The sequence below is a fragment of the Phoenix dactylifera genome, chromosome 8, assembly GCF_051530095.1.
Source record: "Phoenix dactylifera cultivar Ajwa chromosome 8, Ajwa_hap1_PhDact_Kaust_v1.1, whole genome shotgun sequence".
Lineage (NCBI taxonomy): Eukaryota > Viridiplantae > Streptophyta > Magnoliopsida > Arecales > Arecaceae > Phoenix > Phoenix dactylifera.
Window position 1 is genome coordinate 25532292 of NC_143197.1, and position 23675 is coordinate 25555966.

At 37.0% G+C, this 23675-nt stretch overlaps 2 protein-coding genes across 2 annotated transcripts; one reads left to right on the forward strand and one right to left on the reverse strand.

Annotated features, from left to right (window-relative positions):
- Nucleotides 1-1530: 1530 nt before the first annotated feature.
- Nucleotides 1531-8354, forward strand: LOC103710332 (uncharacterized). Its single transcript, XM_008796005.6, has 6 exons — nucleotides 1531-2290; nucleotides 3695-3747; nucleotides 3914-3978; nucleotides 4067-4145; nucleotides 7315-7614; nucleotides 7742-8354. The coding sequence occupies exons 1-6, from the start codon at nucleotides 1881-1883 to the stop codon at nucleotides 7894-7896; spliced, it is 1062 nt and encodes a 353-aa protein (XP_008794227.4). The 5' UTR covers nucleotides 1531-1880; the 3' UTR covers nucleotides 7897-8354.
- A 371-nt stretch (nucleotides 8355-8725) lies between these two features.
- LOC103710331 (rhomboid-like protein 20) lies at nucleotides 8726-21278 on the reverse strand. Its single transcript, XM_008796003.6, has 8 exons — nucleotides 21143-21278; nucleotides 20917-21017; nucleotides 20065-20205; nucleotides 19765-19831; nucleotides 17067-17218; nucleotides 16869-16970; nucleotides 12956-13081; nucleotides 8726-9326 (listed from the first exon to the last, which is right to left on the reverse strand). The coding sequence occupies exons 1-8, from the start codon at nucleotides 21165-21167 to the stop codon at nucleotides 9156-9158; spliced, it is 885 nt and encodes a 294-aa protein (XP_008794225.3). The 5' UTR covers nucleotides 21168-21278; the 3' UTR covers nucleotides 8726-9155.
- Between the last annotated feature and the right edge of the window lie 2397 nt (nucleotides 21279-23675).

Sequence of the window (23675 nt, forward strand, 5' to 3'; positions counted from 1 at the left end):
TATAATATAATATATTATATTATAATTTATTATTCGATTAGATTCAAATCTATTATATTATATTATATTATATTATATAACATTACATTGCATTGTAGTCCTTTTCTTCTCCCTTGAAGTCCTAAATGACAAGTGGCATCCCAATCAGTGGGCCATCCAATCATTTGCCTACAACACATCCCTTTCCACATCATGACGTCCAGTTTCACAACGCCATCACTCATATGATAGAGGCCCCACTAGATTGAGCAAGACTTAGCTGAACCAACTAAACAGCGGACAGTAGTTTCAGCAAACCCATACATAGAATGCATTCTAGTTTCCACAAAATTGGACAAGTGTCAGAATCCTACCAGCGCAAAGGACTGTCACCTGTCTCCATCTAGATTGCTGAGCCCAGCCCTTCCATATCCATCTATCTTCCCCTGATCTCTTACGTTCTCAGGCGCACGGAAAAGGACTTGAGAGGGAGTCTTGCGTGTGAGTCGCCCTCAAACTTGGCATTATTGGAGGTGGTGGTCACGAGAGATTTTGCTGCGGCTTGCCATGTTTAATCCCCTCCCACGCATGGTTTCAATAGGTTACCCACAAGCAGGGTATCCCATTTGATGGCCAACATCTACATCACTTGAAGTTTTCTTGACGTGACAACGCTGCTCCAAACCATTGATCTCTCTCAGTCTCGGATGAGTAGAGAAGCTATCCTGACATTCTCGTTAGGCTAAGAGTTTAAATCCATTCAAATCTAATCATAAACACTATGATCAATCTGTGGTCAGTCTCAATAAATCTACGCTGCAGTGTCTCCTAATCTACATAAATTATTAGTCGGATCCGCTCTGATACCATTTGTCACAATTCCCAATTTTACCAAAATGGCTAGTCGGAAGGTATTATTTGGATTCTTTAATTTTGTATAAGTACTCAAGATCTACCTACCGAATAATCGATGTAGGACTAAATACACGCCTGCACGGTCCTCACAAAAGCCTTCAAACTTGTTGATAGTATTTAATGTACAAAGATAAAAAATTATTATCAACATGCTTGTTTGCATGAGGATTAAATTTTTTCACATCATGATGCTGGTTTTTCTTTTAGTAAACTAGGAGGCTTTCATTGTGCAATTGTCTAGGATACAAATGTGATCCACGTACGATGGACTTTTTAATTCAGCAGGAAGGCAGCGAAGAAAATGTTGGCGAAATAATTTGAGCGTTTGAGAAATCCCGACTCCATCCTGCACCAAATCCCAGCAAAATCATTCGTGATCTTTCGTCGCTATTTCAAGATTTTTTTAAATCAAGACAGCACTCCACCATAACGGCATTTGGGCCCACACCCGCATCTTAGCACCCAACCGTCCGCCAATCCTAAGACTCCCAACTGCCAGGTAAGCATCCACCCCCTGAAACCCAAGGCCGCCTCCTTTGCCGCTCTCCACTCCACACGTGTGATCCAGCGTGCTGTTGTTTTCACACATGCGAAAGCCTCCGACTTGCAAAAACCCTTGTTCACAGCACAAAAAATAAAGATAAAACGAAGGAAAAAAGAAACAATTTTTTTTTCTCGTAGAAAGAACTTAGAATATATCCATTCCGATTCCCAAACAAAATTGTTTCTTTTTAACGCAAATAATTTCTTTTTAACTGTAAAAAAAATCTCCATTACGAATCAAAATTCGGGTTATAACGACAACGGCAACAAAAAAGATCCACATTTCCCGCAGAGAACCCCAGTCTTAGCTCAGATTTCTCTGCTCTTCTTCCCAAGACCCAGGGTTTAATAGCCACTGAGTTCTTTGGACCTCGAAATTTAGGGTTAGGGTAAGAGTTCCTCAAGAAAAGGTGCGATTTTAGGGTTAGGGAGGATCTCCGGCGATGCCGCACCTGGTTCGGGACCGGCTCTTCTTCGGCAACATCAGCGACGCGGCGGCGGTGCTCCAGAGCGCGAGCATGGAGTTTACTCACGTCCTCTCGCTTCTCAGCTCGGCGTCGATCTCCTTCTTCTCGGACTGGCGGCCGGGCCTCTCGATTCGGACCAAGGAGATCCGGAAGGTGCTTGTTGGGGCGGATGAGTCGTTGCCGAAGAAGTCTTTGGCGCCGGAGAAGCTACTGTATTCGCTGGAGTATGCCGGGCCGGAGCTGAAGCTGGTGAGGATGGTGGTGCCGCTGAGGGACACTGAGGACGACGATCTGCTGGATTATTTGGATGTATGTTTGGATTTTATCGACGAGAGTAGGAAGCAGGGATCGGTTTTGGTGCATTGCTTTGCCGGTGTGTCGAGAAGGTATGGATGTTTATGTGATAGCTTTCTGGGGAAATCGTTTGATTAGAGTTATATATTGCCATTGGCTCTGATTGATATTGCTCTTTTTGCGGTAAAAAATTGATCTTGGATTCGAGATGTTTGAGCTTTGTCAATATTTATGATCTATAACTGAATTGATTTCTATCTTACTTTGAATATCCACTGATTTTGCGATTCTTGGATAGAAATCAGTTGTTTCCAAATCCATAGGCTTTGAAAGGTTTGTTTTTTTTTTTTTTAGTTATTTTTTCCTTCACCAACATAATTGGCAAATGGCAACCATGGTGATAGAAGAGGCTTTGTAGCTGTTTGCTTTTATGGTTGGTGGACAACACCTAACTTATGTTGAACAAATTGCACTGGTGGAGGAACAAGATTTCTTCCTTGTCGCGGAACAATTGTTCCCATAATTGCTAGATGGTTAAGAAGGAGCAGGGACCTTTCATTGTGATGCCATTCCAGGACTTGGTATATTAAGTAGATGATAGGAATAAGTAGTGTTGTAGGATGCAGATTTTAATATAATTGATCATGATTTCCTTATGATGTCAACTGTTTAGTATAATTGATCATGGTTTAGGCTCATCATTTTAATTTAGTTGCACACAATTGGGATTCGGCCATCTGTTAGTTTTTTTTAATTTTCTTTTTTGAAAAAAAGAGAAGACTGTGAGGGGCTCTAACCCGACTAACTACATGTACCAACTCTAAGCCACCTAGGCTGGAGCCTAGGCTCCCAAGCAGATGGAGTCAAGCTTGCCGAACCAGGCTTTGCTGAGTGGTGTTGAAGCCAGGGCCAACACCTGGCTTCAACACTAAGTGGAATAAAAAACCCGACCTCGCTCAGAGGGAGAGAGGTAATATGATTGGCCCTGGCTTCAACACTACTTGGAATCAAAACCCTGACCCCACTCAGAGGGAGAGAGGTAATATGATCTGAGCAGGCGCTCAGTGGTTATTAGTTACTGCTTTTGTTTTTAGGAGAATTTAACTCTTGGTGTACTGGTTTTGTTTTTAGTTAATCTGATTCTTAGCTTTCTTGGTCCATAGATGGTGTGACTTTTGGGGTCCTTTTCATATTGGCTTCCATTTAATTCCTTTTCTTCTGATGTAAAGCAAAGTTTGCCAATGAAGTAATATGTTTCTTTGGCAGCTAGTACATATTAAACTATTTGGGCCCTGCATTTAAGAGTTTTATTTGCTCAGTACTATCATTTTTGCTCTTGGAGCCTAATATTGGACTTGTTATTCAGGTTGATCATGCCGAATGCTTATTTCATTGGCATTGTATCTGTTTATTCTATTTACGCCCTGTTTCAGTTTATCAACCTCTGGTTTATATACGATTTTTATTTTATTTTTTTGAATTGTGTTTTGTTGCAGTGCTGCTGTCATTACTGCATATCTAATGAGAACAGAACAAAGATCCTTAGAAGGTTTGACTAACTATTTTCCTGTTTGTTTAGCTATTATTTGAGAGTTTAATATTACCGACGTCTTGACTTTGATATATGCTGCATTGAACATTAATGAATTAGCAGAAAAGTGGATTAGTATTTATCGTATTCTCTCAGTAACGTTATACCTCTTCGTTTGTTCCAGATGCACTTGAATCCTTGAGAGAAAGTTGCGAGTTTATTTGCCCAAATGACGGTTTTCTGGATCAGGTTGTTTTATCGTTTGACACTGAATTGGTAATATATAAAGCACTGTCTTGCACAGAAATTTTAATTTTCTGCCTTCAAATAATTGCAGTTAAAATTGTTTGAAGAAATGGGTTTTAAAGTAGATACCACAAGCCCCATCTATAAACGCTTCCGTTTAAAAGTCTTGGGTGAGTTTTCATATCACTCTGGATGGTGCTTTCTCTAAATAGAGTGAATGCCAAATGAGAATACATCTCTGTTGCTCTATCAGCTACCTAATTTTGTTTATTTAGTTCCTTATAGTGTATATGTTTATGTAGAGATATTTACTCTGCTTTTGCATATTTTCACGAACTTGATGTGAAAAATCTCAAAAAGGGTATGTGATCTCAGGTATTCAGATGAAGCTGCTACTTGTCGAAGATTCTTGGAAACAAATGATCACAAAGTTATACAAATTATATAACTAGTTAGATCAACAAGATTTAACCCCAAGCTCTGCCAACATATTTTGACCAGTCTAACTTATAAGATTCCAAAGTGCTGATTCTACCTCGCATATAACTTGCCTGATGGGACAGTTATAGAATTTTCATTTGAAATCTTGTTAGCTTGCCAGTTGCTATTAATTCTTGTAATTTTATGTTATTCTTATATAGTTTGCAGAAATTTTAAATCCACGCTGTACTGCTGCTTTTGTATTATTGTATCTTTTTCCTCTGGACAAAAATCAGAATCTTCTTTCTGTTCATATTGTAGACTAAAACTTTTTCTTCTTGATTCAGTGGACCTGGTATTTGCATTTGATATCTTGCACCCTGTATACGACACCATTAAATCAGTGAGCTGCTTGGTTGCTGTTATTAAAGAAAGCACGAAGACTTAGTGTTTCTATTTAATTAAAGAGAGACTGTTTCTAAGTTAGAGGATCTGTTGGATAAAATATCAGTTTTCTAAAAGAAATGGCCAGTATCTATGACAAGGAGTTGTCAAAGAAATCTCTTTTATGTCCATCTTATCCATAAAAACTTGCATATTGGTGGTAGAAGGTACCTACTGGAGGCTACCTGAAAGAAACAGAACTGTATACTTGCTCCGCTTGCAGAATTTTAGTCATGAAAGAGATTAGACTTTATATCGAGGGAGAAGTGCTTAGCACACTAGACAAAAGTGTATGACCTCAACCTTCAATTACTCAAGGAGTTAGTGATTCTAGTTTAGGCACGTGTATTTTATATCTTGTTCGTGATTCCAGCGCAACTGTATGAATAACTAGAAGGATTTGGACATTTGCACTATTTTGCTGTGCCATAAATTTTACTTGGTAAATTCATAAGTGTATGGACAAACTAAAATCAAGTGTAGAAAGACAGAGTCGTCCGAGAAGTAGCTTGATTCGCTCAACGTCATGTCCCTTCTTATAGCTTCTTTCCGGATGTTGAGGGAAGCACATGATAATTGTGCAATTGTCTTTGGTTCTTCAAAATCAAATTCATTTCAAAATCATCAATTTTCTTATCCTGCATTGAGGTCTGATCAATAACTAATATCTCTTCAGAGATGTTTGAGTTTAATTCTGAAATTAACTATGTTATAATGGTCCATAAAAATGTTTATGTTCCAGATACTTCGGAAGCCCTTTTCTGTTTTGGAGCTGCAAAACATGCATAAAATTTTTCAAATACGGAATACTCAGACATGGTAAGAAATAAGATGTCTTGAAATGATATACTGTCTTACATTGGGCAGTTCTGAGATATGGTATTTATACACTATCACAACACTGGGTTACCATTTAGGTGCATATGGTCCAGCTAGCATAGACTTGCTAGCACATTTTATGGTCTCATTAAAGTTGTGATCTGTAACTTTGGCAGCTTTATGTTCAATTGCGTACCAATAAATAGTGGACATCATTATTGGAGTATATGACCATCTTAGACTGTCACCAACTTCAATAGAACTAAGGATGTTCTTGTCAGAGATAACATTCTTGAGCCTAAACTTGGTGCTATTAGAATGTGTTGGGCAGCTTGGAGCTCTCCATAGCTATGTTACATGGATACTCATGCCTAGCTCCAAAAATATCTTCAAACCGTCAAAAGCCTTTTGACAAGCTTCAGACTAGTTCTAACCCCGATCCTTCTTCAGCGGATCTGTCAAAGCCTTGCCTCTTTCCTCCTGCCGAATCATCAGAGACATGGAATAACATTACTGTAATGAATGAAAAGGTTGGGTTGTCGAGTGATAGGGGTGATGAGTGGAGCTCCCAGACAGCAAGCAAAGAGCAGAGCGAGGTTCTATTTTCGCAGGTCCTTCGCCGGACCAAATTCTGGCCGTCACCAATCGGGTGATGGAGGATGTGATGGACCCCGGCCATCACCCCGGAGGAAAGACTCCAAGATGCCTTGGAGTTCTTGGACTCTCTTGATCAGGAAGAAAGATTGAATTCCTTATACAAAGTCATAAGGAAGGAAATCAAACGCGTTGTTTGAGAAGGTGTTTCATATATCTGAGTCGAACATTTATCGGATACTTGGATACTTATGAAGTTCGATGGTTGCCACTTGAATGATTAGTGGAGAGCTATACTCGTCTCACAATATGAGTGTGACCTTTCATTTTCATGTTAGAATCAACTATGGTTTCTTTGTAGTGATTGGCCCATGGATGTAGGTATAAATAACTTTGCAAAATGTTATTTTCTTATATTTCTTAAGTTGACTAGGAATTTTGAATGAGAAACATATATATTGAAAGAACTTAACAAGAAATATTTTCTTAATATTTATTTTTAATTTTTAAACAAACAATATTAAAGGTCTGGATATATATTATTTTATTCAATATTATAATTCATCCTATGCATCCCTCCTGCCGAATCAGACACCAGGATACGTGTCTGAATTCAATTCTCAAATTCATGCCCATGCAATAGTAGCATGCACAAGCCTGAAACAAATGAAATAGTATTAAGATAAAAGAATCACATTTTGCCATTGTGTTACTGAATCTGTTCTGGCCTTAATTGATTGCAGAGTATCTCATGATGATCTTTTTTTTTTTTAAATTTCACATTAACTGTGTATTACTATAATTAGCCTTGTTAGCTATATCCTTGGATATATTTTGTGTATCACTTTCAACAACTGTGAGATCTGTTTCCTTTTATTTGCATGACACAGCAAATTCTATGTGCTCGTGATTGAATTATCGATCCTTCTCCGTTATCTTGTGTTTGTGGGGCCTTTTTTTTGTTTTTTTGATATGGGTGTTTGTCTACCTGATTTCACTGGAAGACAGACATCACCTGTTTCTCTGAAATTCCATCTTTGATGGCTGAAACTGTTTTCTCAGGTCATTCTTATAAACAAGGAGAGAAAATAGATGGCTTCATATTCGGAGCTGACCCTGGTTTGCCTGTGGAGTCCAACTCTTCTGAGGAAGCCTCCAAGGTCGATCAGCCGAGAATTGCCTACCGCTGCAAAAAGTGCTGCAGGGTCGTCGCATTGCAAGACAATGTTGTAAGCCATGTACCAGGCGAGAGCGAGACCTGCTTCGAGTGGCAAAAAAGAAGAAGTGGCAACATGTTCGACAGGTTTCGGGAGACAGAATGCTCTTCTTTATTTGTCGAGCCTTTGAAGTGGATGATCTCAGGTAGAACAATTTGATCCTTTTTCTTTTCCAGATCTCTACTTTTCCAAATTGCGTGCATTTATGTTTGGCTGGAAGGAAAGCAAGCCTGGCAACTTGGCTTTATTGCTTTTCTTGTGACTCGTGACAGTCGAAGAGGGTGCATTGGAAGGAAAGCTCTCATGCATCCAGTGTGATGCACGCCTAGGGTACTTCAATTGGTCAGGCATTCAGTGCAGCTGTGGCAGCTGGATCACCCCTGCATTCCAGATTCATAAGAGTAAAGTGGATATCAGCACAGTTTGATGTTGAACGAGGATACCAAAGCAAACAGCAAGACTCCTCTGTGTACATACGCAAAGCAGCCTCAGAATCTTAATGCCTCTTTAAGTATATAATTAAGAACTCAAACCACTGAACCTGGAGTATTGATTCAGTTCATGATCTTCTTCATTAGCTTGCTCGCCTGGAGCTATGTTTGCTTGTACTAGGATTTTTATGTCATGAAGTAAACGATGTTCTCATTCGCTCTTCTTGCAACCAGGCTGCATAATCTTTTAATTTCTTGCAGTTGGAGTTGATAAGAGCTGCTTTATGTTGAGGTGGCGCATGTTATAGCACCTTTGGAGTCGAATCTATGTATAAATAAATTGAAAAATTAGAGCATGGAGTTAATGCAAGGAAGCTCCTGTTCAAAGCATTCTGCTCAGTTCAAGGATGAGCGATTTCCTAAAATTTCATGTACATTTATTTCTGGCCATACATTTGATTGCCGTTAAAAGTCATGAGAACTCCATCATGACCCTTCTGAATGATTCTTTAGCAGCCTTATCATTTCAAAGAGTACATGGCGCTTGGGCAAGGTATTGTAATCCATCCATCAAATGAATTCTGATTAAATTCTAATGAGTTCTAGCTGCTAATTTCTGGTTCGTTCTGTGCAAAGCATGGATCTTCGACCCTGTTCTTGCCCCCAACTTCCACCCCTCCCCGCCACCCATCACCCCCTTCTGCCCCACCAATGTTCTGAATATGGTCAAGTGATGCTTTGCTGGGACCATGTAACTAGCAGATCAGAACAAGTTTTATACAACTATTGATCCTCAATCCATACAGATGCTCAAAAATTCAAACATGATGACCAACGCTTTACTTTCATATATTTGGAATATTAAGTGGTCTATTAAACATACTATCACTCATCAAAGGATTTGATTTATGACAGCTACAATTTGTTCAGCTAAACTATAAGCTCTAAAGATCGGAGCTACCACATGCCTTCTTTAACAAGAACATCTAACCATTCATGTGTTCATATGATGCCGGTTCGTATGCATACCCTTTTTTTTTTTTTATCTCAAAAGCACAAAACATCAGATCAAAACCTTTAAACTGGGGAGGAGCCTGTAAACACCAACACTGAAACCAGAATGGAGCCGATCACAGTCGATGCAGTATTAAGCTCGGAGACAAATGAATATGGGACCAGTTCACTCGTTATGCTCGGATGTCAGAAGAGCAGTGCAGCTAGTCAGTTTTGGAAGTGGTACACTGACAAAATAATGCTATTGAGACTGTGCTTCAAGAAGGATGTTAGTGGCCACATTGATGTCATTTCCAGCGTGTATCAGCGCCTGTCTGGCAGAATTGTTGTCGAATCCCATGGACACTAAAGTGGCAACAGAAGTTTCAGATGGCTCTGCAACAGAAGTCCGGGCTGCGGAGGGATGGTTTCCCTGCAACAGACGACAAGAATTTAAGGAGGTTGGTAGATGTTCAGACGTAAGAATAAAGCAGATGAAAATATTTGCAACAATGAGTAAATAAGATTATTAAAAGATGAAAACCATAGTTTTCAACTCGAACGGTAACCTCCACCTAGAGCTTTTTCCTTTTCTACTGGAATTTCTTATATATCCAAAATCATAAGATCTTCTTGACAATACCCCTAAAAACAGAGTGCTGCATTCCAAAGATTATCAACTCCAATATAGCCCCACAACAATGACAAAAAAGGAGGAAAAAAAAAAGCTTGGTAGGTGCATAATTATTGAATTTTGGGGCAGCAAATATCTCTTGCCTTATTTGATCCCCATCAAATTTGACCTATACAAACAGCTTTTGATGACTCTATAGGTGCTTGATGTGCCAGTTCTGGATTTATTTTGGCCTTCAAGTAGTGTTATTTTAGCATTCTCATCACTCCATTTTCGTTAATCACAATTTGAAAACTGAATCACTTTGAGCCTCATCAAATTCTTCCATTCTTCTTTCTCTCCTTTCAAACTTGGAGTATAACACCCCATATTCCTCTTAGATCTCAACACTCCCTGATATTAGTTGTTGGCATTATTCATCTCACAACAGTTTGGTGCTTGTTTCAGCTTAAATGCTTAATCATGCTAAGGTAGCCCAAATCTTCCATTTGAGCTGCTAGAACTGCTCCAGAAGTTTCCTCCTGCAGAACTACTTCAGAACCCTTCTGACCAACTATTTGATCCACCTCTTATTCTTGCTTCCTCACAGAATGAAGATCAACATCAGATTTAGTTCTGTGGTCTATCCATTTCACAATCCATGCATCATGGATAATTTGTACCACCCAACAAATGAATTTTTCAAAGTTGATTATAAGTTGATAGACCTAAGCCAAGGATACCAGACCAGGATTTTATTCTTCATTCTTTTGGGTAAAGAAACTGATAAAACTAAAACATTGGACCTAGCACCCTAAAATCCAAGCCTCATCTGAAATCATCAGCACCATCAAATCCTTAATTCATCTGAAATCTTTCCTGAGAAAGACATCACCCGACTCAAATCTGTTGGATAAACAAGTTGGATCTAATTCCCAATTCTAGAGCACAAATTAGGATGGACCAGGGTCATGCCTGACACAACCTAATCCACCTGCGCTCCTATAAAAAGTGATTTAATTAGATGACTTGGCAACAACAGAAAATACCACCTCAGCTAAGTTGAGAAAAAAGCCAAAAGTCTTCATTCAGCCAATTAAACTAAACTGATATGTCCTTGGAATGCCTATTGGGCCCTGTACCAATCAAATAAACAACATAAGTTCAACAAATCAAACCTTCAACAATTCAATGTCTCTCTCATTCTCCTAAGTTTTCAAAATTGTAATAGTGTCCTTAACATTCCTTCCCTTTTATTTACATAAAAAAGATCTCTGATTCATATACTGCCTCCATGGAAATAAAAAATTGGAGAGACAGAGACCTCAAAAGGTTGATGCGTCCCCAAAGGGAAAATTTCCTAAGATTCAATAATCATAATTTCCTTTAAGAAGTGCTATCAACAAAATAACAAATCACTAAAAAATTAACAAAAATAAGATATATTTAGATAATTGCTTATGCTAAAGGATACTGCTAATTCATACTCAAACCTTATGAGGAAAAAGCTAAAGGAGATCGGACGGTCTCACCACAGACCAATCCTTCAGCTAAATTGTGCACATCAGTTTACCTGGGCAACAAGTAGAGTTTATTGTAGATATTTAATTTAGCAACCAACTGCCTTGAAGATGATGAGTAAGCTCTACATCTAAATAGGGTGTGTACAATAACAGGCAGAATTAAATACTTGTAACGTGGACCAGTCAATCATACACAGATGAACTAACTAATAATACTCTAGATCTAATACATACTATGGTTATCATGGTAAAGAGAAGAAAGAAAGGTTTCATGAATGTGTTATTAGGTATGGCAACATTTATAAGCCACGAGACAATAAACAAGATAAATAAGCTTTCAGATATCCTCATTAGATTCTAAAGGTGTCTATCCACCATAGTAGCTGCACGAGATACCAACTACAGTTTTCTGAATATATTAAACAAAGAGAACAGAGGAAGTATCACATATTAAAGACAATATATGGCAAAGCCAGGCTAAACCAAAACAAGAAAAGACCACAAATGATTGAATTGAATATTTTTCCAAGAGCTGAAGAATCAGGAAGCTATGAACAGTAAATACTGATGCCCAATTAATATTTATAACTCACGGAAAGTTCCTAGATGTGTGGCATAATTCATCCACGGTTTCCTTTTTGCTCATTACATTCTCTGATTACTCTAAATTATCAAACTCGTTTCTCCATCAGACATAGCTGAAAAATTTCTATGAATCTTTTGTTTCTTACAGATGCATAACATTTTACTACCCTCCCTAAATTCTTTTACAATGCCTGACTCCAACAACCCATCTAGACCAAACCCAGCCAAAGCGTTTCAAGACTAGTGCCATGGAAACCATACTCTAGAAATAAAAGCTTTGACCTTGGTGATGGATAAAATTTAATATAGTTTATTCTTACAATAAGATAACTTGATGCAGGCCAAGCCTGCCCCAATACAAAAGAAAGCCTAAACAGGAATGGATCCAACCGACAATGAATTATGTAATGTTAGAAGCCATCCAACAGTGTGCAGGTCGCCGTCAAAAGGAAGCTTCTCTAGAAGGCTTGCCTGTGAAGCAACCAAGTTCGAAGTGGACTCCAAGACATTTGACAGCACCCACTCATGCACAGAAGATCAAGGAGCCGAGTTCGAGACAAAATCACAAACCAAAAGCATCCAACAGTGGAACAAGTTACCATCAGTGCAATCTGACAGTAGGATAGCCACCGTCCGAACACTTTCGATGACAATAAATTCACCATTGGAAGGCTTCTATAATCACCAATCCAGTGAGAAGTGCTTAGTCTGTAAGTTTAGGGCTTAGTTTTTGACTTCTTTTCAGACTCTAAAGATACCATGTCATCGTTATCCCTTGAATAGGTCTCAGAGGCTGTAAATACCCCCTTATGTATCCCAATTTTCCATAAGTTAATGAGAACTATTCCTTTTAGATGCTATCATGCTTATCTTTTTCTTTGCATCGTATATTCTACAGTGACGGCAAGGCCATGGTCGAGCCCTTGGCTGCAACATGCTTTGAGATGTCAGGTGGTGGAGTCCTTGGCGAGCAAAGAAGTACTAGTTATCCTTTAGCTCTTAGATCTAGTTTCGTCATTCTCTATTTTTTTTTTTTTTTTGCTTTCTAACTTCTAGGTTTAGATCTTATCATGCTTAGAACAATTAGTTTCTTGTTTAGAAAAGTATAATCTTCTGCCGATTCATGCTGAAGCTCATATCAGGCCTTCAGCACCAACATCATAGCTGCAACTGTCTCCTAATAAGACTTTCCTGCTACCCAAAGCTATTAGTATGCCCACCAAGAAAAACAAATATTTAAATTATTAGAAGTCACAAATTTACATAATCTCATCCGAAAAAACAAAAGAACCACATTCCAGCATATTCTATACAAGTAAAGGATGTGCTAGAAAAACTTGCCTCTATGTGACGAGAAGGATAAGATGGTATATTTCCTATACTGTTCTCACTTGACAATGTTTGTGATGAACTACTCGAGGAGGGCCATGACAATCTTGAGAAAAATGATGTTACAATGCCTGGAAACTGCACAATGTACAAATATTCAGTTGTCATATGGAGGAGGAAGATCTTGGCCCCAAGAAAAAGACACATTCATCCAATGAAAAATTGGAAAGTAGCAACGTTTGAACCGACTCCTCACATAAATAATATTCAATAAAGGCATAGAAGAATATGCTAAAAATTAGAGCATACCAAACATTAAAACAATAATAAGTCGGCAACCATAATTAAGTACCCTCCCATCAATTTAATGCTAGCCAGAGCAACCAAATGCAGATATTTGTGCACTTACACATATCTGGGATGATATAGTTACATACTTGCATGCAACAAAGTCCTGAGGTACAAAAGTGAAGGGTATTTATCTGTTTGCATCAGGAAGAAGGGCAGGCATTACAGACTTATCTTAAGTGAGGATCTACCATTACAGGAAAAGACAGTGAAGAATGAATAACTAACCAACTGACAGAAGGCTTACTAGTTAAGACTATCTGGATGGTTGGGTTATAGTCTTATGTGCATCAAAGACTCAGTAGATGCTCTAGAGACATGATGTGATTGCATGTGCATGCATTCACAAATTATGCATACAGGTTTAAAAGCTAAAAAGGTAACAAATATGTTTAGTTTCAATCACTTGTAAAACCAACTAGACAACCATCAAATTTTCTGCTATAACAGGTACATGAATTACCTATAAAAAAAGAGTAAAAACAATAATATCTGCCAAGGGTTTAGGCATCGCATGCTATGCTCAGGCCGGCCAAAGGCTGGCCACTTTCATTTTTTTCTTTTTATTTTTTTTTAAGCATGTGCTTTTAAAATTTTCTTGATGTAGTTAAGAGTTACTTGATGCATGAAAATAAATAATCTACATCTATATACAGCATATGCAATCAAGAACAAAGGCATATATGAATGTCAATTTTAGTGCAGCATGTAACTTAAGCAAATATGACATCCTAATTAGTATATCTATAACAATAATTTAATTGTAGTACTATAGTACAACGATGTCATAACTGGGCAATAACTATCAAGTAACTATGGTATAATAACTGTAGTTTTCCTGTGCTAACTAATAGTTTGAAGTGGAAACCCTCTCATTTCCAAACAAATAACATCTGCTCCCTCTCCAACGAAATGAACGGGTGGAAGAAAAGGTCATTTTAACCTTTCTAGCTGATATTCCTCGATACCGAGCTGTGACAAACCAAATTGAATAGGCATGGTCTGGTTCCACTTGGTAGCATACATATGCCCTTGTGCCAATCCAGGCCTGACATGGTGCATGCCAGGCAGGAGCATGAATCAGCATGGTTCACAACTAAAACCTATATATGTGCAGACTGTCAAGAAACAGTTTACCACAAGCTTACCACAAAGTCAAGCAAGTACACAACTGTCTAGAAAGATCAAAACAATTAAAATAACAGATACAAGAAGAATTATGCTCATTCATCCTCTAGATATGACATCCGACCAAAAAAATGACCTTACAGTTTTGACAAGATGCCCATGTACTTGGTGGCATTACATGATAAGTGATGCGCTATATATCTGAAGATGCAAACACATGATAGCCTATACGACACTAAAAATTAGTCCTAGAACTCCTCTTAAAAAATATAGGGTAAATCAAGTTTAGCTTGAATGTCACCAGCAAGTTATTCTTGATCCTAAGAGTTTAATAAGTTATGGTTGAACTGCTTACAAATCTCATTAGAAGGGAAGAAGCCAACAAATTTTATGAGAGCATATCTTAAGATAACATCTTCTACATGTCAAAATAAATAAACAGAATGTCAAAAACAGTTCATGCGTGCTTGATCATAACGTCACTTGAGATTATCAATCAATGGATCATATTCCAGTGGTTAATGATGATCATGTCAATATTCAAACCTTCCCAATTAAAGCAATTCATAATTCTCAAGAACTCTTAAAAAACTTTTGACATCATTAGTATCACTTTTGGCAACTTTCATACATACAAATATAATACATATACATATATATACGCATACATATACACTATTTCATAAATATATATATACACGCTAATAAAATAAAATATATGCACATATAAGCTAATTCACTGTTTCAGGCCATCTCCGCTCATCGTCAATCTGATCCTAATTTATAGTTTCTTGCGATGCTTCAGCCATGTCAAACAGCATCTCATTCAACAGCAAAAGAGACCCGAAATAACTTCCAGCCATGTTGATACCTCATAGAGAGTGATGCACTTTTACCAACTTAATAGCCAACTCCAATATTCTAACCAGGTAATCATTCATGATCCAAAAAAGTTTCTAATCCTATTACTTTCCAAGTCCCAATTGCAGAACCAAATTTAACACCTAACTTTTTCTTCTTTTTAAAAAAAGTCAATGAATGTAGCTTTTCTTGCCAATCATCTCTCCACATATCTTCTAAATAATGGTGGAATTAACATTTAACATTTGGATTTAGATCAGGTCACTTAGATGAGCATATCAGATGTTACTGGCAGACATTAGATTAACATAGTTGCAATTTCACTTTTGTTTCTTTGGTCCTATTGGTGGATCCAAAAGCAAGGCATATAGAAGAGTTGCTTTAATTATTGGAGAAAAATTTGATTACCAAAACTCCAAGAGTCAAACACGAGTTGGGCGTGTACAGCCATTATATTGGCTGTATGTATGACTACCTAGCCAAAGGAGAGGATGTACAACCATTGTCTACGATGAGAAGCTAAGCATAAGTAAATGAATAATTTGCCTCTAGTTCTTAATGTATACTCTGCATCTGATGAAGTTCATAATACTGTAGTTACTCTGCCTCTTACAATCTTATGTCATGCAATGATGGCCTGTAGATTTATTACATTAACTGAGCTATTTAGCATTCTTTTACCTTACATGCAACCACATAATTTCTTTAATGTCAGACTGTATACTAGATTTTTTATTATAAAATGGTCAATGTGTCCAAGTCATATCATTAACATCAAATTTGATTTTAAGATTTCAGATACGTTTGCCATTTGTTAAATAATTTAGATTAGGAGACAAAAAGATTTCCTCCTGCATCTTTGTATAAATTTTTCTGTATCTGTAGACAATTTCATACCATGACAAACAATAATACAAACAGAACACATGATCCTTCTGCCTTTAGTTAAATAACATTTAAATAACCTCTAGAATGCACTACCTTTTCTGGCATCCTACTATACGTGGTAAGTTAATTATGCTTTCCTATAGCATTGTTAAGTTAATTACTTAAGAGAAAACAATATAAATTCATACTATCAAATGTTTCCATTTATCTGTGACTACCATGTCCTCATTATGCAGTATGATAGTTTAAATGGCTGCTTCAAAAATTTAAATAGCTATACAGCAAAAAGTCATATACACTAATTGCATTTAAATGGCCATAATGACAACATGGGCTTGTTAAACAAAGCCAACAAAGCCATCCAGAAAAGTTAGTCTATCCAATTTCATGCCTTTTATTTTATTTCTCCAGCATAATCTAGTTCATATATTTTCTTCTCACAGGTAATATCTAGGCGGAGATTGGTGAGGGGCAAGCATTAGGAAATTTTTATTTACTTTATAGTAATTCTCTAGAATATCTACCAAGAACTAATTGTTGACTAGGACTTGAACTGGTCAATAATATGTTTCAGGCTTGCTAAATCTGATTGAAATATATACGTAACACTAACAAATTCAGGGTATAAAATGTAAGTTCTCACAAAAAGATGGGATCAAAAGATTTTGTTTAACCATTTTAGAGTGTCTTCTATGCTAACCTTCATCTTACGGATGCCAAATGCATTGAGCCGATATAAGGATCCAGCAAGTATGCCACATATGCCAGGTACAACAGATCTTTTCCAGGATGAAAATAGTAGCTGAAGATGGTGACAAAAATAAGGTCAGTTGCTGCTCCTAACAATGAAAAGATTGAATATCAATAAATAATGGAGAAGTTCTGAAATAGGATCGACCTGAAGACCTGCCAAATATATAAATGACTTGTCAGTGAAATTTAACCCAAAGATACGGAATCGTGTTGAAACTGGAATGTCAAAATAGAAAGGTACAAAGGCAGCAAATATAAGACCATATGGTCCAGATACCAATGTATTCAAGGAGGGATCTGCAGAAAAAGCAGAATAAAGCCCATTTAGAAAACTTAATCCTCTGAAAACATCAATAGCACAGGCTAAAAAAGTGAAAATGATATCAGATTTTAAGAAAGGGACAAATAAGAAAAGTACGAAAAGGACAATAAAAAGACTATGTTGACATAATCTGAGACTTGAGAAAAGCTAAATCCAGAAAATACAAGTGACTTCCATGGTAAGAGAGGCAGTATAAGAAAATAATTAATAACAAGAAAAAGTTAAGGAAAAAACAAGCAAGTAACCTCATGTAGCCTAGAGGATAAACAGCAAGTCATGGCCAAACAGGCATGCAGAATCTAAGCAGCTACTTCAAGCAAACGGCGATATGGTAGTGTTTGGTATATAGAGATTTATCTTTGGTGGATATAAAGATCCATTGATTCCCTCTCTCCTTGATCATAGCTGCTGGAAATGTTCCTTTCACTAGGGCCCAAGCAGGAACCTCTGAACAATATTCAACCCAGTCATGAAGGGGTTCCTGCTGCAAGATGCCTACCATCTTAGCCTGACAGGTAGCCACAAGCTTCTATGCGCTGATGCTGCGGTTTTCTACTACCCTACTTCTAACTTGCCCTTTTCAAAGGTCACAGGGCAACCCCCCTGGCCCACTTGTCTTGCAAGATGGCCCCCTTCCCTCATTGTTCGATTGAGCCCTGTGCTCTCCTACATTCAAGATATTCAAAAAAAAAGAAGAATGAAAAAAACTGCAGGATTCAGAAATCTTGTTCCATCAGATTGCTCAATGCCACAGTAGGATCAAACCTACGATCTCCAAAATCCCTCTGGCCTCTCCCTCTCTCTAGCTGGTCTCTTCCTATGTCATTCTCACCTCCTCCCTCCCTCTCTCTCTCTCTCTGTCTAATCATTCTATCCTGCAGATTCACACCCTTTCTTTTGAGTTTTCTCTCTATTTCTCACATGCTTTACGCATATATTGCTGTCTTGTATGAATACAACATGGCTATGTGTAATGCTATTGGACCAATGGATGTGTGCCAGTGTGTGACCATGCATGCCAAACACAAGTATGATAACATTTGTGCCATGCCAGTGCACAGACAGCAAGGCACTAACATGCAGCACTCTAATCCTTGGTCTAGTTACATATGACTAGATCTCGACAAGTTCAAGAGAAAAGATGGCATTGATTGTCTATCTAGTTAATAGCTTAGATGCCAATTATTTGGGATCTAGGATTATTATTTTTTTAAGATCTATAATTTTTTCGCTTTTTCCAAATAGTTTCCTTATATTGGTGGGAGTTGGAAGTCCAGGCTTTTCAAAAGAGAAAAGATAGATGGCTGTGATCCCAACAGCCCCAGGATTCAAGTTTTTATCAAGATGCACATGTTTTTCCTTCTCAACCTCAAATTTTTAGGAGTTGAATGCATGTTTTTTCCCTTTCACAGAGAGTTCTCTTCTTATATACAATATAGCACAGAAATAGAAGGGAGCATCTCATAAGCATATATGATTTCATCAATCAAGAACTTCTAAAGTTCTGATAAAAATACTTTGTTTTAATTAGCATATTCTTTCTCTTCTATAGTTTAAGAGAAATATAGAAAGACGAAATATAAAGTAAAAGAAGAGTGTCGACATATATGATAGGATAGAAGCATCGCTCGAAAGGGAGAAGTTTACCCCCTTCCCCCTCCCGGGAAAAAAAAAGAAAGAAAAAGTGAGAACTGTTTTGAGACAGGCATGGAAGGTGGTCTTGACGTGTTAAAGGCTAGGCTCCCACAAAATTCATCCTTACTCTGCCATTTAATTTCCCTTTATACGCCATATTCTTGTGAAAACTGACAAAGAAAAAAAGTTGCAGTTTCACTCTATTGGAGCAGGAATGGGGGCCATATTATATTGCAGAAGGCCGAGCCTTTATGCCAGCATCAGCATGGTATACTCCAGACCTTTCCCATTATATAGTATTAGATGATAACATGGTAGGGGATCAATTGTATGCCATAGACCAATTCTCCAAGAGAAAAGAAAAAAGACTTATTAGCTAATAAAGTAAGATATGCTAATGTAATATAAACAGTATATTGTGAAAAGAGTAAACCTCTTGTTACATATGCTATTTGGCTCGCTGCATTATGAAAAATTATGTTCCCACTCCCTGTCTATTTTCATTAATATTATCTTATATTTTATCAATGTACTTCAATCTACCTCCTAAAAGAATCCTGATAGTTAGGTGCCATCTACAGGACTGAAAAGCCAACATCTTAGCCCCTGCTAGCTCTAAACAAAATTTCACCATTACAAAAATCAGGCTAACAAAATTATGTATCATCCTTTTTGATTACTAAATAGCCAATATAGCACAACCGGCAGAACAGGGAAATTAGTAAGAGCATAATTGTGCAGACAAAGGATATGTCAAGTCAAACTGGATTAAGAATGCATGCTAGATCATAAATATTGGATAACATAAAATAATGTGGTTCTTCAAGCCAGCTTACCCTAACAAGAATAACAAGTCAAAGAAAAGCGAGTAGCTGATAATGCATACCTTTCAGGTACACCAAAGCTAGGATCTCAAAAAATGATGACATTATCAGAGAAAATAAAATGAAAACCTGCATATTTAAACAAAAATGGATAGCAAACTAGTCAGAAAAGGAATGATAACAAACCTCGCTTATAAATGCATTTCAGACAAATAATAAAAGTTATGAAAGTAGAAAAGTATATCAGGATACAGTTGTTGGCACTACTAGCATGATAAATATAAGCATATACTCTTTGAAACTCAAAACTTCTACAGTGATTCATCATGAAAATGAGTAAAGTGGAAAAGTAAATTACTTACTGAATGTTTATTAGAGCCTATCTGTCTTTCAAATACCCTGAAATAATAGAGCAAATATAGTCCAAACATCAACTCTGGTGTTGAAGAAAAACCAAACACTGAAGGAATGAGCCTCCAAAGGCGGAATTTTGGGGTAATATCCTGCAAGAACAAAAGACATTCTCAGTTTACTTAGATTTGGTACTGTATGACTGCATGAATAACACTAGAAAACATCGTACCATTATGGAGAAGAAACCATCTAAGTACTTTTGAACCTATAAAGAGGAATACAAGATATAATATAAAGCAACCTTGGAAGCCCTTACGGAAAGCATAAAATTCAAAACCGTTGGGTTTCGCCAATCAAAAAAACAACAAAAATGATTTCCAATCAACTTAGTAGCAAACTGCAGATGCCAAACTGCACCAAAAAAAAGAAAAAAACACCCTTCCTCGGAATGCACTTAATATTTTTTGCAAGAAATTGAACGATGGCTAAGACCAAAATTATTCAGAATTGCACATGAGACGAGTTAGAGATCTAGAGGAGTGGCAGATAGGACATGAGAACAAATCTAAACAAACAAAGATAGACTTCAAACTGGCACCCCGGTAACCAGCTGAAAGAATACGAACATTCCAAAAACAAAAGCTAACTTCGAATTAAAACGCGATAGGAGCAAACTCGTCAATATGTCGAGCGAAAAACACAAGAATTTGAGGGAAAACAGAACAATTTGAAAGAAGACAAAAAATAAAGAAGGAATTTTCAAGAAACACAAGAAACTGGGGGAAGAAAAACAGGTTTTTTATGGAAAAAGAACAGAAAAAAAAGGGTGAGATAGGACTATTTTAAGGAAAAAAAGGAACCTGAGACGATAATCCGAGCCGCAGAGAACGACCCTGAGCCCCAAATAAGATTGTGAGGAGAGCGCTCGCGATGACGAAAGTCCTCGTAACGGGAGCATTGTCTGGAAGAATTAAATCCCCCGAAAAAAATTAAAGAATCGTACATAAAAGGAAATTTCTGCTAAAAAATTAGGAAATATTTATTAGAATAATTGGTTTCAGGAGTTTTGGAGACGGAATCGCTTACGGAAACCAGAAGGTCCGCCGTTCATCTTCGAGGAGGAGAAGCGAAACCCAACGACGGTCGGGGCCTGCCGAGAACGAATAGGGCATGAAGTGGTACTCTTTCGACTTTCGCTACTCCCTTGTATCTTTCTATTCGGGAAGTATGTGAGTTCACTACACGCTTCTGAGTTGTGACGTTGCAAACTCTGGTACATGGAGCCTTGAGATTCACGTGGACACATCTTGATGCACCTGCCAACTTGACCCATGAGGCGTGTGTCGAAATGTTCTAGTTTGCAGCAACATTTTAAGAGTCAATTGCAATTCAAGTAATGGTTGTCATTTTCATTTGTACTATTTTTTTTAGATAAACTATTATCTATTTTTAAAAATTAGTTTCTGATGAATTAATTTTTTTTATAACAACAGTATAAAAGATAATATTTTTTATAAAAACCAATAAAGCTGCAGACTGAGTGGCCTCATATGTAGCTAATCACTCTGGAGACTGAAGGTACCCTATGAGTTGGAAAAGAAAAGTTGTCTAGAGCACTCCATGATTTGTTGTCTTTTATTTTTAGATTTTTTTTGCATGAATACCCTCATAAATATCGAATTTTACATGGATACCCTCCCATAATTAATTTTTACATGTATACCCTCGTAAAACACTTGTTTTGTTATTCTACCTTTTTTATCCTTATTTTTGCATATGTACCCACGCCATCTAACGTCGTTACAAAATTAATGATTTTAAATTAAAATGACTAAAATATTCTTGATGGGTAGATGTGCAAACACAAACATTTATAAAGCGATCGCGATGGGAGATAAAAAAGTAATTTTAAAATTTTATTTTATTTTTAATTATAATAAATATGGTTTTTATTAGCAGTGTTAGAAAAATCATTATATTAGAGACATTTATGCAAAAATAGTGTTTTATGAGGTTATAGAAATAAATATAAATTTTAAGAAGGTATTCATACAAATTTAAATTTTTAGAAAGATATTTATGCAAATAACACTTTATTTATTTTCTTAGATGTGCCCATATTAGGACTATATGATTCATCTAATTTAGCAAAAAAAATAAAATAATAACACCACCATATTATCGTACATTGCCGGGTATTTTTCATTATCATGCCATAATAATAACTTTGTAACAATGGCTATTTTAATATAAACATGAAATAATATGTTTTATAGGGAAATAATTATTTTGTGGGTTCTGTTTTAATAGAATAACACTATTGTTGAAATCTTGGATGGTGGATAAGTAGTAGGGATGGAGCCAGAATTTTGTCATGTGAGGGCTTACATTAAAACACGAATTTCAATAAAATAATATATAAAATATTTATCAGTAAAAAATAAATTTATGTTATTATTGGTGCTAATAAAATGATGATTTAACATAATTCATTTTCCATATTACAAATTAGACAGGTTAGAGTTAAAAGAATTTTGCTATTTTTATTTTTGAGAGAAATAAGAGGCTCAAGCATGTTTGATCCAAAATGAAGAACTAGTGACGAGAACATGGATGAATTGGTCAAGAGGAGATGAGCAAACCAACATTGTTGAGACTTGATTTGCATCATTCGACGCCGAGATTGAGCCTTGAACATTTGATTCAAGACTTCCCATTACAGCAATTGAAGGTTGATAAGAGAGAGAGGAATGGATCCAACTCAGGATGAGTTGATCCTGGCGCTGCCACAAAATTCAATTGGTGTTGGCCTGCAGAGTTGAATTTGTAGAGCTTCATTGTGAACAAACTGAGGTTGGGCAAGGATAAGACCCAACCACGTAGTTGAAGCGATAGCCATGTAAGACAGGTTCAACTTGAGAGCTCTGAGTTGGTAATTATTTCTTTCAAGCTTCATAGATATCAGATGATGGAGATTACTCAACTGGATAAAGGAAGGAGAGGGCGCAAAACTTGAAGGATTTTAAATACCATTGGTTGAGAGGCTTGAAGAGCTCTCGGTGGTGGTGTCTATGGTGGATCGATGGCTGCAGCTATTATGGCTTTGATACCATAAAATGGAAATAAGAACAAAGAATTGGAGCTCGCGCACTGTCAATCCATGGGTGAGGAGTTTTCTTGTGTTTCATGTCGATAGAAGTTTGCCTATATGTTACAGTTTGAGTTTGAACTTTCCATTTAAAAATTTAGATTACAACAGCTGAGATATTTACAGAGCTAAAATTTGTTCAGCTTGCAGTGATGATAAGGTTTTGGGTTGTTGAAATGGAGACTGACATCTCCATGCTGATCTCCTAGCTTCTGAAATTAAGTTTAAACATGACAAATCTGTTTCCAAATGAATCAGCAACAGCAAGTAGGTAGTTTGGCACTATCAATTTGACCAACCAGAGGTTGAGAGCATAAAATTCCAAGTTGGTTATCTGCCGGCTTTCAAGGTCAAATGATGCAATTTTCATTCCCAACTACTTTTTTATTCTACTTCATACATCGTAGAACTCGTATGACTTTAAGTTCAGTAACTCAATTAAGTGTTATTCTCACAAGGATTAGGAATCTG

Bases quoted from the DNA above. Each gene is read 5' to 3' on its own strand.
- LOC103710332 (XM_008796005.6), top strand. From the start codon at position 1,881: ATGCCGCACCTGGTTCGGGACCGGCTCTTCTTCGGCAACATCAGCGAC. The intron at 2,291-3,694 runs GTATGGATGTTT...GTTTTGTTGCAG, and splicing joins TTTGCCGGTGTGTCGAGAAG to TGCTGCTGTCATTACTGCAT. The intron at 4,146-7,314 runs GTGAGTTTTCAT...CTGTTTTCTCAG, and splicing joins CTTCCGTTTAAAAGTCTTGG to GTCATTCTTATAAACAAGGA.
- LOC103710331 (XM_008796003.6), bottom strand. From the start codon at position 21,167: ATGAACGGCGGACCTTCTGGTTTCC. The intron at 19,832-20,064 runs GTAAGTAATTTA...TTAAATATGCAG, and splicing joins TAGGCTCTAATAAACATTCA to GTTTTCATTTTATTTTCTCT. The intron at 13,082-16,868 runs GTTAGCATAGAA...TACATTGTGCAG, and splicing joins TTGGCATCCGTAAGATGAAG to TTTCCAGGCATTGTAACATC.